Raw genomic sequence first — 15,883 nt, 5'->3', positions numbered from 1 at the left:
CCCAAGAAAGAAACAATTACATTTTAGTTATTCTATTGCTAAAATGAAGTTTTTCCAGTGCTAAAATGTAGTTTTTCCAGTGCAAAGAATACATATAATTGTTATTAAGTTTGAGCTAATGGAGTATTTTGTGCAGACCAATAACAGAAAATACAATTAAATAAATTTATATCACCCTTTGTGAAGCAGATAAAAATGTAAAAATGGGATTAATACTCATGTAATCCACTGCGCTATTCTGAGATTTGGACTGTTCTTACAGCATACTGTATAGTGTCTAAGAGAACACAAATATAAAACAGTCTATTAATTTAGCTAAATAGTTCATGCCCAACATGTTAACCAAAACCCTATGACCTGACACATGGAACCTTTCAGTTCCCAGTTGTGAAGTTAGACATCAAGCCCTTTTCAATTCAAGGGTTTGCACCATGTTCCTCAGTGAATCCTAAGCTGTTGTTGAGTTTCACCTGGTAACCCTCTGGTTCATTAGGCACTGCTGCAGGGTGTCAGCCAGTCGCTGGTGCACCAGGGAGTAGCGAATGAAAGCTCTGCCTTTTCCCAGAGAAGTCTTCAGCTGAAATGACAAAGTAAAGGATTCAGAGTGCTGCATAGCAAAACAAGGTATTTACCTCCAGCACCAACATGGCCCTAAAAGAGCATAATGTGTTTTTAAATTTCCTTGACTGTTTTGATTAAAGGGAGTAGTTCAAACAAATGTGTAATTTTCTTTCTTCCAAAATGGTTTATATGTCATTTTCCATTCAATGACATGCTGACATACAAAAGGTCTGTGCGTCATGGATATTATCCAAGCAGAATTCCAAAAAGTTGGGACGCTGTGTAAAATGAAAATAAAAACAGAATGCAATGATGTGTAAATAATGTATCCCTATATTTCATTGAAAATAATACAAAAACAACATATGAAATACCGGGTGGTTGTGGAGGCAAAAACTCGGGCCTGGGAGGAGTTCGGTGAGGCCATGGAGAAGGACTATCGGCTGACCTCGAAGAGATTCTGGCAAACCGTCCAGCGCCTCAGGAGAGGGAAACAGTGCCCTACCAACGCTGTTTACAGTAGAGGTGGGCAGCTGTTGACCTCAACTGGGGATGTCGTCAGGCGGTGGAAGGAATACTTCGAGGACCTCCTCAATCCCGCCGTCACGTCATCCAGTGAGGAAGCAGAGGATGAGGGCTCAGAGGTGGACTCGTCCATCACCCGGGCTGAAGTCACAGAGGTAGTCAAGAAACTCCTCGGTGGCAAGGATGAGATCCGCCCTGAGTACCTCAAGTCTCTGGATGTTGTGGGGCTGTCTTGGTTGACACGCATGTGCAACATCGCATAGCGGTCGGGGACAGTGCCTCTGGGATGGCAGACCGGGGTGGTGGTCCCTCTTTTTAAGAAGGGGGACCGGAGGGTGTGTTCCAACTATAGGGGGATCACACTTCTCAGCCTCCCCGGGAAAGTCTATGCCAGGGTTCTGGAGAGGAGAATACGGCCGATGGTAGAACCTCGGATTCAGGAGGAACAGTGTGGTTTTCGTCTGGGCCGTGGAACACTGGACCAGCTCTATACCCTCTACGGGGTGTTGGAGGGTTCATGGGAGTTTGCCCAACCAATCCACATGTGTTTTGTGGATTTGGAGAAGGCATTAGACTGTGTCCCTCGTGGCATCCTGTGGAGAGTGCTTCGGGAATATGGGGTCCTGGGTCCTTTGCGAAGGGCTGTCAGGTCCCTGTACGACCGAAGCAGGAGCTCTGTTCGCATTGCGGGCAGTAAGTCAGACTTGTTCCCAGTGCATGTTGGACTCCGGCAGGGCTGCCCTTTGTCGCCGGTTCTGTTCGTAATTTTTATGGACAGAATTTCTAGGTGCAGCCAGGGGCTGGAGGGTGTCAGGTTTGGGGACCACACGATTTCGTCTCTGCTCTTTGCGGATGATGTTGTCGTGTTGGCCCCTTCAAACCAGGACCTTCAGCATGCACTGGGACGGTTTGCAGCCGAGTGTGAAGCAGTGGGGATGAGAATCAGTACCTCCAAATCCGAGGCCATGGCCCTCAATCGGAAAAGGGTGGCTTGCCCACTTCAGGTTGGTGGAGAGTGCCTGCCTCAAGTGGAGGAGTTTAAGTATCTAGGGATCTTGTTCACGAGTGAGGGAAGGATGGAACGGGAGATTGACAGACGGATCGGTGCAGCTTCTGCAGTAATGCGGTCGATGTATCGGTCTGTCGTGGTGAAGAAAGAGCTGAGCCGCAAGGCGAAGCTCTCGATTTACCGGTCAATCTACGTTCCTACTCTCACCTATGGTCATGAGCTTTGGGTCATGACCGAAAGGACAAGATCCCGGATACAGGCAGCCGAAATTAGCTTTCTCCACAGGGTGGCTGGGCGATCCCTTAGAGCATGGGTGTCAAACCGGTTCCACGGAGGGCCGAGTGTCTGCAGGTTTTTGGTTTTTCCTATAAATTGGTTCCTAGTTCATACCTACACAACCAGGTGAGGGTAGAAACTAACCAATCAGTGACCTAATTAACCAATCAAGTACAAGGAGAGAGCAAAAACCTGCAGACACTCGGCCCTCCGTGGAACCGGTTTGACACCTGTGCCTTAGAGATAGGGTGAGAAGCTCGGTCACCTGGGAGGAGCTCAGAGTAGAGCCGCTGCTCCTCCACATCGAGAGGGGTCAGCTGAGGTGGCTTGGGCATCTGTTTCGTATGCCTCTGGAACGCCATCCTGGGAAGGTGTTCCGGTCCCGTCCCACCGGGAGGAGGCCCCGGGGAAGACCTAGGACACGCTGGAGGGACTATGTCTCCCGGCTGGCCTGGGAACGCCTCGGTGTCCCCCCGGAAGAGCTTGAGGAAGTGTCTGGGGAGAGGGAAGTCTGGGCATCTCTGCTTAGACTGCTGCCCCCGCGACCCGGCCCCCGGATAAGCGGAAGATGATGATGATGATGATGATGAAATATTAAAACTGAGAAAAGTTTGGAAAAATATGTGCCCATTTTGAATTTGATACCAATAACATGTTTCCATAAAATTGGGACAGGGGCATGTTTACCACTGAGTTGCATCACCTCTTAACAATACTCTAAGCGTTTGGAAACTGAGGAGACCCACTGCTGTAGTTTTGAAAGTGAAATGTATTCCCATTCTTGCTTGATATAGGATGTCAGCTGCTCAACAGTTTTGGGTCCCTTTTGTTGTATTTTCCGTTTCATAATGCAAATGTTTTTAATGAGTGATAGGTCTGGACTGCAGACAGGCCAGTTTAGCACCCAGACTAATTTACTACGGAGCCATGCTGTTATAATAGGTGCAGAATGTGGTTTGGCATTGTCTTGCTGAAAAAGCAAGACCGTCCCAGAAAAAGACATTGTCTGGATGGCGGCATGTTGCTCCAAAACCTATATATATTGTTCAGCATTAATGATGCCTTCACAGATTCAAGTCACCCACGCCATGTGCACTGCTAATGCACCCCCATACCATCACGGATGCTGGCTTTTTAACTGTGTGCTGATAACAAGCCGGATGGTCCCTCTCCTCTTTAGTCCGGAGGACGCAGCGTCCATGATTAGCAAAAATATTTTACAATTTTGAATTGTCAGACCACAGGACAGTCTTCCACTTCGCACTAGTCCATCTTAAATGAGCTGGGGCCCAGAAAAGGAAACTGGGTTTCTGGATCTTGTTTATATATGGTTTCTTCTTTGCATGTTAAGAGTTTTTACTTTAATTTGTAGATGCAGCGACGTACTATGTTCACAGACAATGGTTTTCAGAAGTGTTCCTGAGCCCATGCAGTGATTTCCACCACAGAATCGTGTCTGTTTTGAATGCAGTGTCGCCTGAGGGCCCAAAGATCCCAGCCATCCAATATTGGTTTTCAGCCTTGTCTCTTGCATACAGAGATTTATCTGGATTCTCTGAATCTTTTAATGATGTTATGCACCATAGATGATGAGATCCCCAAACTCGTTGCAATTTTACATTGAGAAACGTTATTCTTAAATTGTTGCACTAATTGCCTGTGCAGTCTTTCAGAGTGGTGAACCCTTCTGACAGACCCAGCCACTCTGGAATGATCTTTTAATACCCAATCATGTTACTGACCTTTGGCCAAATGACCTAATTAGTCGTGTGATATATCATCAGTTTTAATTTTTAAGCATTACACAACTTTTCCAGTCTTTTGTTCTGTGTCCCAACTTTTTTGAAACATTGCTGACATTAAATTTAAAGTGGGCATATATTTTTCAAGAATCAAATTGACTCAGTTTCAACATTTGATATGTTGTCTTTGTACAATTTTCTATTGAATATAGGGTTTAAAAGATTTGCACATCATTGCATTCTGTTTTTATTTACATTTTACACAGTGTCACAACTCTTTTGGAAAATGTGTTATATCTACTGTATGCTAATTATGGTAACTGTTGGACATGGTAATGTCAGGAGTGAGGAGATGGTTTTCAATCCATTCAATTTTCCTGGGGATCACTGTTGTGAAACATATGTAAGAATCCAGTTGGTAGATTATTCACAGACCAAGGTAAATTGTTCTATCCTTATTTCCCATTTGGTGACATTGGCACACAATATATCCCAAACCTAAATTATATAAAACGTCAAAATAGAGTTTGCTCAAACCCATATAAAATATGTAACAAAATCAAAAGAAATTGTACAACTGACAAAAGTAATTACTCCTAAACAAATTGTGTAATACAGAGTCCAAACTTAACATGGAAAAGTGGCGTTTAGCACTTATGCTGTACACAACTGGAATAAACTACCAGAAGATCTTAGACGTGCCCCAAACGTAATAATTTTTAAACCCAGGTTAAAAACTCTTCTCTTCTCACTTAAATTTAACCACACTGTTTAGCCTTTTAGCTTCTTATGTTTTTATCTAATTTTTAATCTTTATATGTTTTCTTATTGTATTTTTTCTTATTATGTATTCATTTGTTTTGATGTTTTCATTGGAGTATTTGTTTTTATGTTATTGTACTTTCATATATTTTTCTTTGTAAAGCACATTGAATTGCTTCGATGTATGAATTGTGGTATATAAATGCACTTGCTTGCTAATAAAGTTGACAATCTTAAAATGTTCATTTCCATACCTCTGGAATGGATTTCACAAAGCGTATACCATCATTGGCTCCTTTAATCTTGGCCAGACAGTCGCTGAAATAATCCCAGTAGTCTTTTCTGGTGCCAAGAAATGTTGTTTTCTCCTTCTGGTCAAACTGAATAGTGTGTAGATGATGTGTTAGTGACAAATCCAATCAGAAATACTGTGTAGCAACAGATGTGAATAATGTCATTGGTGTGCATCAAGTTGGCCTGGATTTGAATGAGTAGTGGTTTCCTGGACAAAGATTTATATGAATCCTGAACTAAAAATCACTTTGCTTTTTAGTCAACGGTAGGTCATGTAATCGTCTTAATCTTTTCCTGGGTAACAGGTGCCGGTAACATTTACTTTATGTAGGCTAGATGCTACACCATTACATCTGATGTTTGATATCCCATGTTTTGACATTCTTTAGGGCGTTTTGACCAGTGATCTAAAGGAAAACACTGTTCGTACTAAACACTATTTGAACTGTAACTCACCTGCAGCAGGTATTCCAGTTTGTAGGAGAACTTGTGCAGATTGACACTATCGTCAGTGATTGGCTCCCCATTCTCCCTGTACTCTTTAGTGAGCTCAGCAACTGCATCTGTGGTTCACAGAAAGAGTAGACAGACAACAAAGAGCAAAAGAGAGAGAGAGAGCGTTATTCTGTGATCGGGAGAGGAATATGGAGTCTTTCAGAGAACAAAAACAGATGTAAACACATTTCAGAAAGGCATACAAATGCAGGTGCATTTCCAGAGAGGTTTCCTATATTAGCTAGCTGTCTGTGACCTGCTTAGAGAAACACAAAAATATATCAGCTATATTCTGCTGAAAAAAATGAAATCCATCCAGTTCGACACGTGCGTGGAGTATTTTGAGTAAAACACAGAAGCCCTGGAATTCCTAGAACCCATTACAGCCCAGCGAAAATTATCTCACTCTTCAATGTCTAACCATCTCAGGTCACACAGAGATACACATTCAAACCCAACTCACCCAGACACAATCATATTTAATCTCCTCACAGCGCCCTTGGTACAATTCATGTCTCCCCAATCCCTCGCCACATCCTCCTTCCATCTCTAACTCGCCACATCCTCCTTTCGTCTCCATCTCGCCCCATCCTCTATCCATCTCTAACTCGCCCCAACCTCTATCCATCTCTAACTCGCCCCATACTCCTTCCATCTCTAACTCGCCCCATCCTCTATCCATCTCTAACTCGCCACATCCTCTTTCCATCTCTAACTTTCCCCATCCTCTTTCCATCTCTAACTCGCCACATCCTCCTTTCGTCTCCATCTCGCCCCATCCTCTATCCATCTCTAACTCGCCCCAACCTCTATCCATCTCTAACTCGCCCCATACTCCTTCCATCTCTAACTCGCCCCATCCTCTATCCATCTCTAACTCGCCACATCCTCTTTCCATCTCTAACTTTCCCCATCCTCTTTCCATCTCTAACTCGCCCCATCCTCCTTCCATCTCTAACTCGCCCCATCCTCCTTCCATCTCTAACTCGCCCCATCCTCCTTCCATCTCTAACTCGCCCCATCCTCCTTCCATCTCTAACTCGCCCCATCCTCCTTCCATCTCTAACTCGCCCCATCCTTCTTCCATCTCTAACTCGCCACATCTTCCTTCCATCACTAACTCGCCCCATCCTCCTTCCATCTCTAACTCGCCCCATCCTCCTTCCATCTCTAACTCGCCACATCCTCCTTTCGTCTCCATCTCGCCCCATCCTCTATCCATCTCTAACTTGCCCCATCCTCACTCCATCTCTAACTCACCCCATCCTCACTCCATCTCTAACTCGCCACATCCTCCTTCCATCTCTAACTCGCCACATCCTCCTTCCATCTCTAACTCGCCCCATCCTCACTCAATCTTTAACTCGCCCCATCCTCACTCCATCTCTAACTCACCCCATCCTCACTCCATCTCTAACTCACCCCATCCTCACTCCATCTCTAACTTGCGACATCCTCCTTCCATCTCTAACTCGCTAGATCCTCCTTCCATGTCCACCACCACACATCCCTCCTCCAGTACCTTTCCACCTTCCTCAAATGCCCCAGCTCCTCAACTCAGTGCACCCACTTGCCTCTCATCCAGCGTAAAAAGTAAAAAGACACCCGCAATGGGTGTATCCGGAGGCTGAGCACACCCTCTTTTTCTCTCCGCCCGTTGACAGGGCCTCTCACCCAGGGGGGCACACCCCGAGGGCTTGGGGAGAGGGTCGGCTCCATGGGCCTTTTCAGACGAAGAGAGAGGACCACTAACGTGCCAGCCACATCCAGGCCACTGCAACCTCGCTCTAACTTTCTTTATCTCGATGATCCTTTTCTCTCTCTCTCTCTCTACGATCCTTCTCTCTCTCTCTCTCTCTCTCTCTCTCTCTCTACGATCCTTCTCTATCTCTTTGTCCCTTTCAAATTCACACAGACCCGGATGTACTCTGTGTTACAAAGAAACTGGCGAGCGAGCACACACCGACACCGACACACACACACAATGGCATGGTACCATGTAGATCTCTGATAATCCTCTGTAGCTGGCTCTCCCCCACCGCCACACTGGCAGCCATGGTCCGACTGGCTCCACGACGAACAGGTCACGGGGTCAAACAGTCTGCTGAATCAGAGAATCAGACGGACAGTCAGGAATGAAACAAAAAAGGATGTTGGTACGCACACAGTTACATCGCTTTCACAGTTCCATACATTCTGCCGGCCTGTTTGTCATTAACTCTATCCCTCTCCCAGACACACTTAGCAACCCCTGGAAGCCATGGTTGTTTTCCCAACTTGCGGTTTAAAGCAAACCAGACCTACATGCAGGACGTGGCTGAGAATGACAGACATTTGTTGGTGGTTTATGAGCTTGTGTTAGCAAAGTGTCAGGCACAACACAATGCAAGTATGAGAGGTAAAAAAAAAAATAAACGTGTGTACTTTTATTTTGCTTTGGCCATCACATTGACGTCAGTAGTACATTTAAGCTAGTACATTATGATCCTGGCTGTCAGGTATTTCCATTTAACAACACAGCTGCTATTGCCCCACCTCTACACATTTCCCACCATTACTGTTTCATTGTGGCTTATCTATGATTAGCTTTGCTTCTAGAACTAGAACGAAAACAAGACTGAGTTGACTAAGCTCAGTTTATCTATGATACAATAATGTGGATGGCATAAGATTGGCACTCAGGGTACAAAGGCAAATACATGTATAGACGATCAAGTCCACTGGCAGACAATAGGCAATTCTGAAATATCAGACTTCTCAATTCACTTGGGAAATAGTATGAGTGACTGGTACAAATGCAAAGAGCTAGTACAAATGCAAAGTTGGAATGTGTGTGATCTGAATTTTACTGCACCAGAAGTCCTCTCAAGATAGTGAAACAATCCCAATTTGGAACCACAAGGCTTTTTAGCCGGTCAACACAAGGTAAAAGACTAGGGGTTAGGTTTTGGGTAAACTTAGGTTTAGGAATATGAGTAAGATTATTGATGTTAAGGTTAAAGCTCAGATAAGGGGATAATACAATTACTGGTGCCACAAGGATGAAGAAATAAATGTGTGAGTCTGTGTGTAATGCTGTTCTAACAACACAAATAGGGACCAGAAATTCACACAAATTTTGAAAATCAGAAACACGAAAAACATGTTGTTTGACTAAATTACACGTCTTAGGTGCCGCTGTGTAAACAAAGTGATATATGTAGATCAATCGACTTCCTACGTGTGAAACAGCAGCTGTTTAATTGCTATTCAATGTAACATTTATCATAACGTGATCTGTCAAAACATCCGGAATGCAGCTGCTGGACAAAACACTAGATCAAATAAGTAGCATAGACTGCTATGTCCAATCCACAGATATCGAAAGTGACTGTGGCAGTCTTTCTTTGGCATTTATACAGCCCTAAAGCAGTAATGTAATTAAAACGGAATGTGGGTAAACCAAATACATATTTCAAATAGACATTTAAAAGAGAAAATAACAAAATCATACTTTAAACGGGGCGATCCATAAAAATCCTGATAATTTACATCCACACACAATCTGCTTACGTCTTGTGAGCAACATTAAAGAAACACTTCCGGGTCACGAAAATCTGGAATTTTTCAAAATAAAAGAGACCAACAAATTACTTAAAAACTGAAATAAATTGAGTTTATTAATTGTTTGAGAACATGTACCTCTCAAAACATTGACAACAATTCACATATGATCATATTTCAGAGTAATTTCGATAAAAAGTGGGTGTTAGTGGGTGTTAAAACACGTTCCAAGGGTAAAATTCGGACAATGCCAATGACAGAATATGGAATATATATTGCCTCATAACTAATAAACTATTGAATATTCAACAGAGAAAGCAGTGTAGGAAATGTCCAGGAGAATGTGTAGAGTAAGACAAACCTGTCTAATCATGGGGAACAGTGTGCTACATCTAGCAACACAATATTTCCACACCCTCTTTTTCCACAATGCAACTCAATGGATATGAAATACATATTGGCCTATAAAAAAAAAACTATTCTACACGCCGCGGTGAATGTATTGTAGGAAATGTTCAGGAGACTCTATAGAATGATTATATGCAAAGAAATCAAGGGGCACTCTGTATTTGCAATTGTTGCTGGTGTTTTACTCCACCCACCCCATTGGCCACAATGCAACTCAATGGATATGAAATACATATTGCCCAATACAAAAAAAACTATTCTACACGCCGCGGTGAATGTATTGTAGGAAATGTTCAGGAGACTCTATAGAATGATTTTATGCAAAGAAATCAAGGGGCACTCTGTATTTGCAATTGTTGCTGGTGTTTTACTCCACCCATTCCATTGGCCACAATGCAACTCAATGGATATGAAATACATATTGGCCTATAAAAAAAAAACTATTCTACACGCCGCGGTGAATGTATTGTAGGAAATGTCAAGGAAGGTGGATAGAGTAATTATATGCAAAGAAATCAAGGGGCACTCTGTATTTGCAATTGTTGCTGGTGTTTTACTCCAGCCACCCCATTGGCCACAATGCAACTCAATGGATATGAAATACATATTGGCCTATAAAAAAAAAACTATTCTACACGCCGCGGTGAATGTATTGTAGGAAATGTTCAGGAGACTCTATAGAATGATTATATGCAAAGAAATCAAGGGGCACTCTGTATTTGCAATTGTTGCTGGTGTTTTACTCCACCCACCCCATTGGCCACAATGCAACTCAATGGATATGAAATACATATTGGCCTATAAAAAAAAAACTATTCTACACGCCGCGGTGAATGTATTGTAGGAAATGTCAAGGAAGGTGGATAGAGTAATTATATGCAAAGAAATCAAGGGGCACTCTGTATTTGCAATTGTTGCTGGTGTTTTACTCCAGCCACCCCATTGGCCACAATGCAACTCAATGGATATGAAATACATATTGCCCAATACAAAAAAAACTATTCTACACGCCGCGGTGAATGTATTGTAGGAAATGTCAAGGAAGGTGGATAGAGTAATTATATGCAAAGAAATCAAGGGGCACTCTGTATTTGCAATTGTTGCTGGTGTTTTACTCCAGCCACCCCATTGGCCACAATGCAACTCAATGGATATGAAATACATATTGGCCTATAAAAAAAAAACTATTCTACACGCCGCGGTGAATGTATTGTAGGAAATGTCAAGGAAGGTGGATAGAGTAATTATATGCAAAGAAATCAAGGGGCACTCTGTATTTGCAATTGTTGCTGGTGTTTTACTCCACCCATTCCATTGGCCACAATGCAACTCAATGGATATGAAATACATATTGGCCTATAAAAAAAAAACTATTCTACACGCCGCGGTGAATGTATTGTAGGAAATGTTCAGGAGACTCTATAGAATGATTATATGCAAAGAAATCAACTTAATCATCTCTATAAGAAGGATTTATTTAATTACAACTACATTTAAGCCATAGCTTAAATAGAGAAAAAAATAAGTATTTGTCCTTATATTGAAAGTAGGGAATTGCAAAGTAGGAAGGCTTGTAATGTATATGAGTGTTCAGTACGATTTGTGGACTCTAGAGAAAAATATAACACTTTAAAAACTTAGTCTCTGAGCCCTGGTGGTCCAGTGCCTCCTACCAGACGGTAACAGAGCAGATGTCTTGGATGTCCTTTTGTAAGATTAGGGTCAGGATATCAGCACCTGAAATACAACAAACATTTTGAGAGCCATCGTGCAAGTGCACATATTGCATGATCACATTATTGCAGACTAATCTTGTTACAATGTACATGGATTAATTTGTTCATGGGGTTCCACATCTGCTGAATATGTTCTGACATTAATGCAATAACCTTTTTTCTGATAACTCATATAAAATAGAACATCTCATGTTGTTTTTAATTAATTCATTAATGTTATCTCCAAATAGGACTGCTTTAGTGAACACACACACATAGGGACCACAACTATTTCCATCTACCTGAGCTTTGAAATTCCCACAACGATGATAAAATTCATATTTGAGAACAATGTCCACAACTTTTGCATGTAAAGCCAAATACTGTAATGCCAGATACTTCTGTAGTGGGTGAAGAATGCTCCGCAGTTGATTCTCATGTTGCTTTAAGGAGTCCATTAGTTTAACATTCAGTGTTATACAGTTCTGTGCATGTACTTTCTTTTTAATGTCTATAGCTATGGCCATCCAATGGTCATTTAAAATGACAGGTATTATTACATTTTCAAAACACCACCAATTGTGTGCTACTCTAGGTACCTCAGGCAGAACATCCATCCTTTCAGAAAATAGATTTTGTAGCTGTTGGCTAACGAAAGACGCAGGGCACATCAGCACAAAGTGATCCTCCAAATGAGATTTAATTAGATCAAGGTACTCGTCAATTATCTTATCACTGAACCAATTTCCATTGCTTATTGTATCAAAATCCTCAGCAGCCAGTGAGGATGGTTTTCTGTGAGTTGGCTTAGGAATGTCTTTATTTTGAGAGGAATCACATTCCTTACATTTGTCAGTACACATGTGAATTACTTCTTTCTGACCAAAGTGGAGAACTTCTACACTACTTGTAAGATCATATGCAAGAAGACAGAATGTGTCCTTAAGCAACAATTTCTTGAGTAATACAAAAGTATAGCCCACTGGCATCTTTGATGTTTTAGAGCAGTTTGCATGCCAAAGCTGGTCATTATATTTGTACAGTTTCATAAATGGGTATTCATCTGAAAATGTGACTACACTGGAAAGAGTATAGGTGTGTTTGCTAAATATTGAAGGTAAAGTAAAGCTTCTAGGTAAGTGCATGCTCACTGTATCCATTTTTATAAGCAAAGTCTTTGGGGTATGGGTAACATAACAGTTGGAATGTTGGGAGCCTTTTGATTTCTTAGATACATTACATGCTCTGTTCTGCTGGACTGAAACAAGATATTCACCAATGCTTTCTGCAGAAATCTCCCTTGGTTCTACTATGAGTTGTTTTGTGTTTAGACTGTGAATGTAGAGCAGGTCATTTGCCAAGAAGTTAGCAGGTAGAATTTCATGAACAAAATCTTCAACTATATCCTTTACACAACTATAATGAAGTTGGTGTTGAACCATGGATTGGGAAAACATGGTTGAATCCACTGCTTCTAACTGGGAAATGGCCTTTTTGAAGTGATAAGATGGTTTCACTTGATCAGCTCTAAGTAATCTCTTATGGCATTCTTGAAATGCTAATGTAGTTTTCAGAAAAATCAAAATGGGTAACGCTTCATCCACTGTATGGTTTGAAAAGTAGTCATACTGTGGAATCACAGAAATATCTGATTCTGCATCATGTTGATGTACATCACTACAATTGCTTTGTGTCTGAGGCTCATTAGCTACTTCATAGAAATATATAACCCCTTCTGTACTCATGCTAAACCCTTCCCTAGTCCTGCCAACAGAAATGTGTACGTCATCAGCCCAAATATTAAAAGTGTCAAAATCCAGCACTGACCAGAAATGCCCACCTGTAGATGTTTTACCTGAATGGCATATCACAGAGCTCAATCTGTACTTCTCCTTCTTGTTGCCAACAACTGGGATTTCAATTGTACGGGAGGGAAGAACTGAGTTTCTATTAACTGTAAAGTTGTCTGCAACACGGGGCACAAAAAACACTAGAATATCTGGTGTGGTGTTCCAAACGGTTTGTCTAAACAATACACCATCACACTGACTGCATATCCATTGAGTTGCATTGTGGCCAATGGGGTGGGTGGAGTAAAACACCAGCAACAATTGCAAATACAGAGTGCCCCTTGATTTCTTTGCATAAAATCATTCTATAGAGTCTCCTGAACATTTCCTACAATACATTCACCGCGGCGTGTAGAATAGTTTTTTTTGTATTGGGCAATATGTATTTCATATCCATTGAGTTGCATTGTGGCCAATGGGGTGGCTGGAGTAAAACACCAGCAACAATTGCAAATACAGAGTGCCCCTTGATTTCTTTGCATATAATTACTCTATCCACCTTCCTTGACATTTCCTACAATACATTCACCGCGGCGTGTAGAATAGTTTTTTTTTTATAGGCCAATATGTATTTCATATCCATTGAGTTGCATTGTGGCCAATGGGGTGGCTGGAGTAAAACACCAGCAACAATTGCAAATACAGAGTGCCCCTTGATTTCTTTGCATATAATTACTCTATCCACCTTCCTTGACATTTCCTACAATACATTCACCGCGGCGTGTAGAATAGTTTTTTTTTTATAGGCCAATATGTATTTCATATCCATTGAGTTGCATTGTGGCCAATGGGGTGGCTGGAGTAAAACACCAGCAACAATTGCAAATACAGAGTGCCCCTTGATTTCTTTGCATATAATTACTCTATCCACCTTCCTTGACATTTCCTACAATACATTCACCGCGGCGTGTAGAATAGTTTTTTTTTATAGGCCAATATGTATTTCATATCCATTGAGTTGCATTGTGGCCAATGGGGTGGCTGGAGTAAAACACCAGCAACAATTGCAAATACAGAGTGCCCCTTGATTTCTTTGCATATAATTACTCTATCCACCTTCCTTGACATTTCCTACAATACATTCACCGCGGCGTGTAGAATAGTTTTTTTTGTATTGGGCAATATGTATTTCATATCCATTGAGTTGCATTGTGGCCAATGGGGTGGCTGGAGTAAAACACCAGCAACAATTGCAAATACAGAGTGCCCCTTGATTTCTTTGCATATAATTACTCTATCCACCTTCCTTGACATTTCCTACAATACATTCACCGCGGCGTGTAGAATAGTTTTTTTTTTATAGGCCAATATGTATTTCATATCCATTGAGTTGCATTGTGGCCAATGGGGTGGCTGGAGTAAAACACCAGCAACAATTGCAAATACAGAGTGCCCCTTGATTTCTTTGCATATAATTACTCTATCCACCTTCCTTGACATTTCCTACAATACATTCACCGCGGCGTGTAGAATAGTTTTTTTTTTATAGGCCAATATGTATTTCATATCCATTGAGTTGCATTGTGGCCAATGGGGTGGCTGGAGTAAAACACCAGCAACAATTGCAAATACAGAGTGCCCCTTGATTTCTTTGCATATAATTACTCTATCCACCTTCCTTGACATTTCCTACAATACATTCACCGCGGCGTGTAGAATAGTTTTTTTTTATAGGCCAATATGTATTTCATATCCATTGAGTTGCATTGTGGCCAATGGGGTGGCTGGAGTAAAACACCAGCAACAATTGCAAATACAGAGTGCCCCTTGATTTCTTTGCATATAATTACTCTATCCACCTTCCTTGACATTTCCTACAATACATTCACCGCGGCGTGTAGAATAGTTTTTTTTTTATAGGCCAATATGTATTTCATATCCATTGAGTTGCATTGTGGCCAATGGGGTGGCTGGAGTAAAACACCAGCAACAATTGCAAATACAGAGTGCCCCTTGATTTCTTTGCATATAATCATTCTATAGAGTCTCCTGAACATTTCCTACAATACATTCACCGCGGCGTGTAGAATAGTTTTTTTTTTATAGGCCAATATGTATTTCATATCCATTGAGTTGCATTGTGGCCAATGGGGTGGCTGGAGTAAAACACCAGCAACAATTGCAAATACAGAGTGCCCCTTGATTTCTTTGCATATAATCATTCTATAGAGTCTCCTGAACATTTCCTACAATACATTCACCGCAGCGTATAGAACAGTTTGTTTTTTATAGGCCAATATATATTTCATATCCATTGAGTTACATTGTGGCCAATAGGATCTAGGATGGGTGGAGTAAAACACCAGCAACAATTGCAAATACATAGTGCCCCTTGATTTCTTTGCATGTAATTATTCTATAGAGTCTCCTGAACATTTCCTAGAGTACATTTTTACAATATACACTAAGCAAAGTGTCAAAATAGATACATTTAATATTATTAAAATCGCGTTTTACCGCGGACTTCTATTTTGAAGGCAAAATCCGAAAACCGGAAGTCTTATTGTTGCTACGGAATCTCTAATGTTGCCTGCATGACGCTAATACACAATCTTGCTACTATTATAGGGCGGAAACAATAACTGGATTGACAAGTAAGTCAACCACATACAATGCGAGAATCAGGACACGTACATGTAGTTTGGTGGAACTACAAGGTAAACAGTGAAATCATGTGACTGTGTGACTTAAGACTATCACACA

At 41.5% G+C, this 15,883-nt stretch overlaps 1 protein-coding gene across 2 annotated transcripts in view; it reads right to left on the bottom strand.

The window, feature by feature from the left end:
* fyco1a (FYVE and coiled-coil domain autophagy adaptor 1a) overlaps window positions 1–9,228 on the bottom strand; it is a 33,650-nt gene extending 24,422 nt beyond the window's left edge. Inside the window, exons 1-5 of one of the 2 annotated variants that reach the window (XM_013135071.4) lie at window positions 9,158–9,228; window positions 7,661–7,768; window positions 5,626–5,732; window positions 5,130–5,255; window positions 471–577 (exon numbers count right to left, since the gene is read on the bottom strand). In XM_013135071.4, coding sequence (XP_012990525.2) covers window positions 471–577; window positions 5,130–5,255; window positions 5,626–5,732; window positions 7,661–7,721 — 401 coding nt within the window. In that variant the 5' untranslated portion in view covers window positions 7,722–7,768; window positions 9,158–9,228. The remainder of the gene's footprint in view (window positions 1–470; window positions 578–5,129; window positions 5,256–5,625; window positions 5,733–7,660; window positions 7,769–9,157) is intronic. The other variant, XM_013135072.4, reaches the window with a different exon arrangement.
* Window positions 9,229–15,883: the final 6,655 nt, after the last annotated feature.

This window comes from Esox lucius, chromosome 8, assembly GCF_011004845.1.
Source record: "Esox lucius isolate fEsoLuc1 chromosome 8, fEsoLuc1.pri, whole genome shotgun sequence".
In the NCBI taxonomy this organism is placed as follows: Eukaryota; Metazoa; Chordata; class Actinopteri; order Esociformes; family Esocidae; genus Esox; species Esox lucius.
Note: the sequence above shows the minus strand (reverse complement) of the source record. Positions and strands in the feature narration are given on the sequence as shown.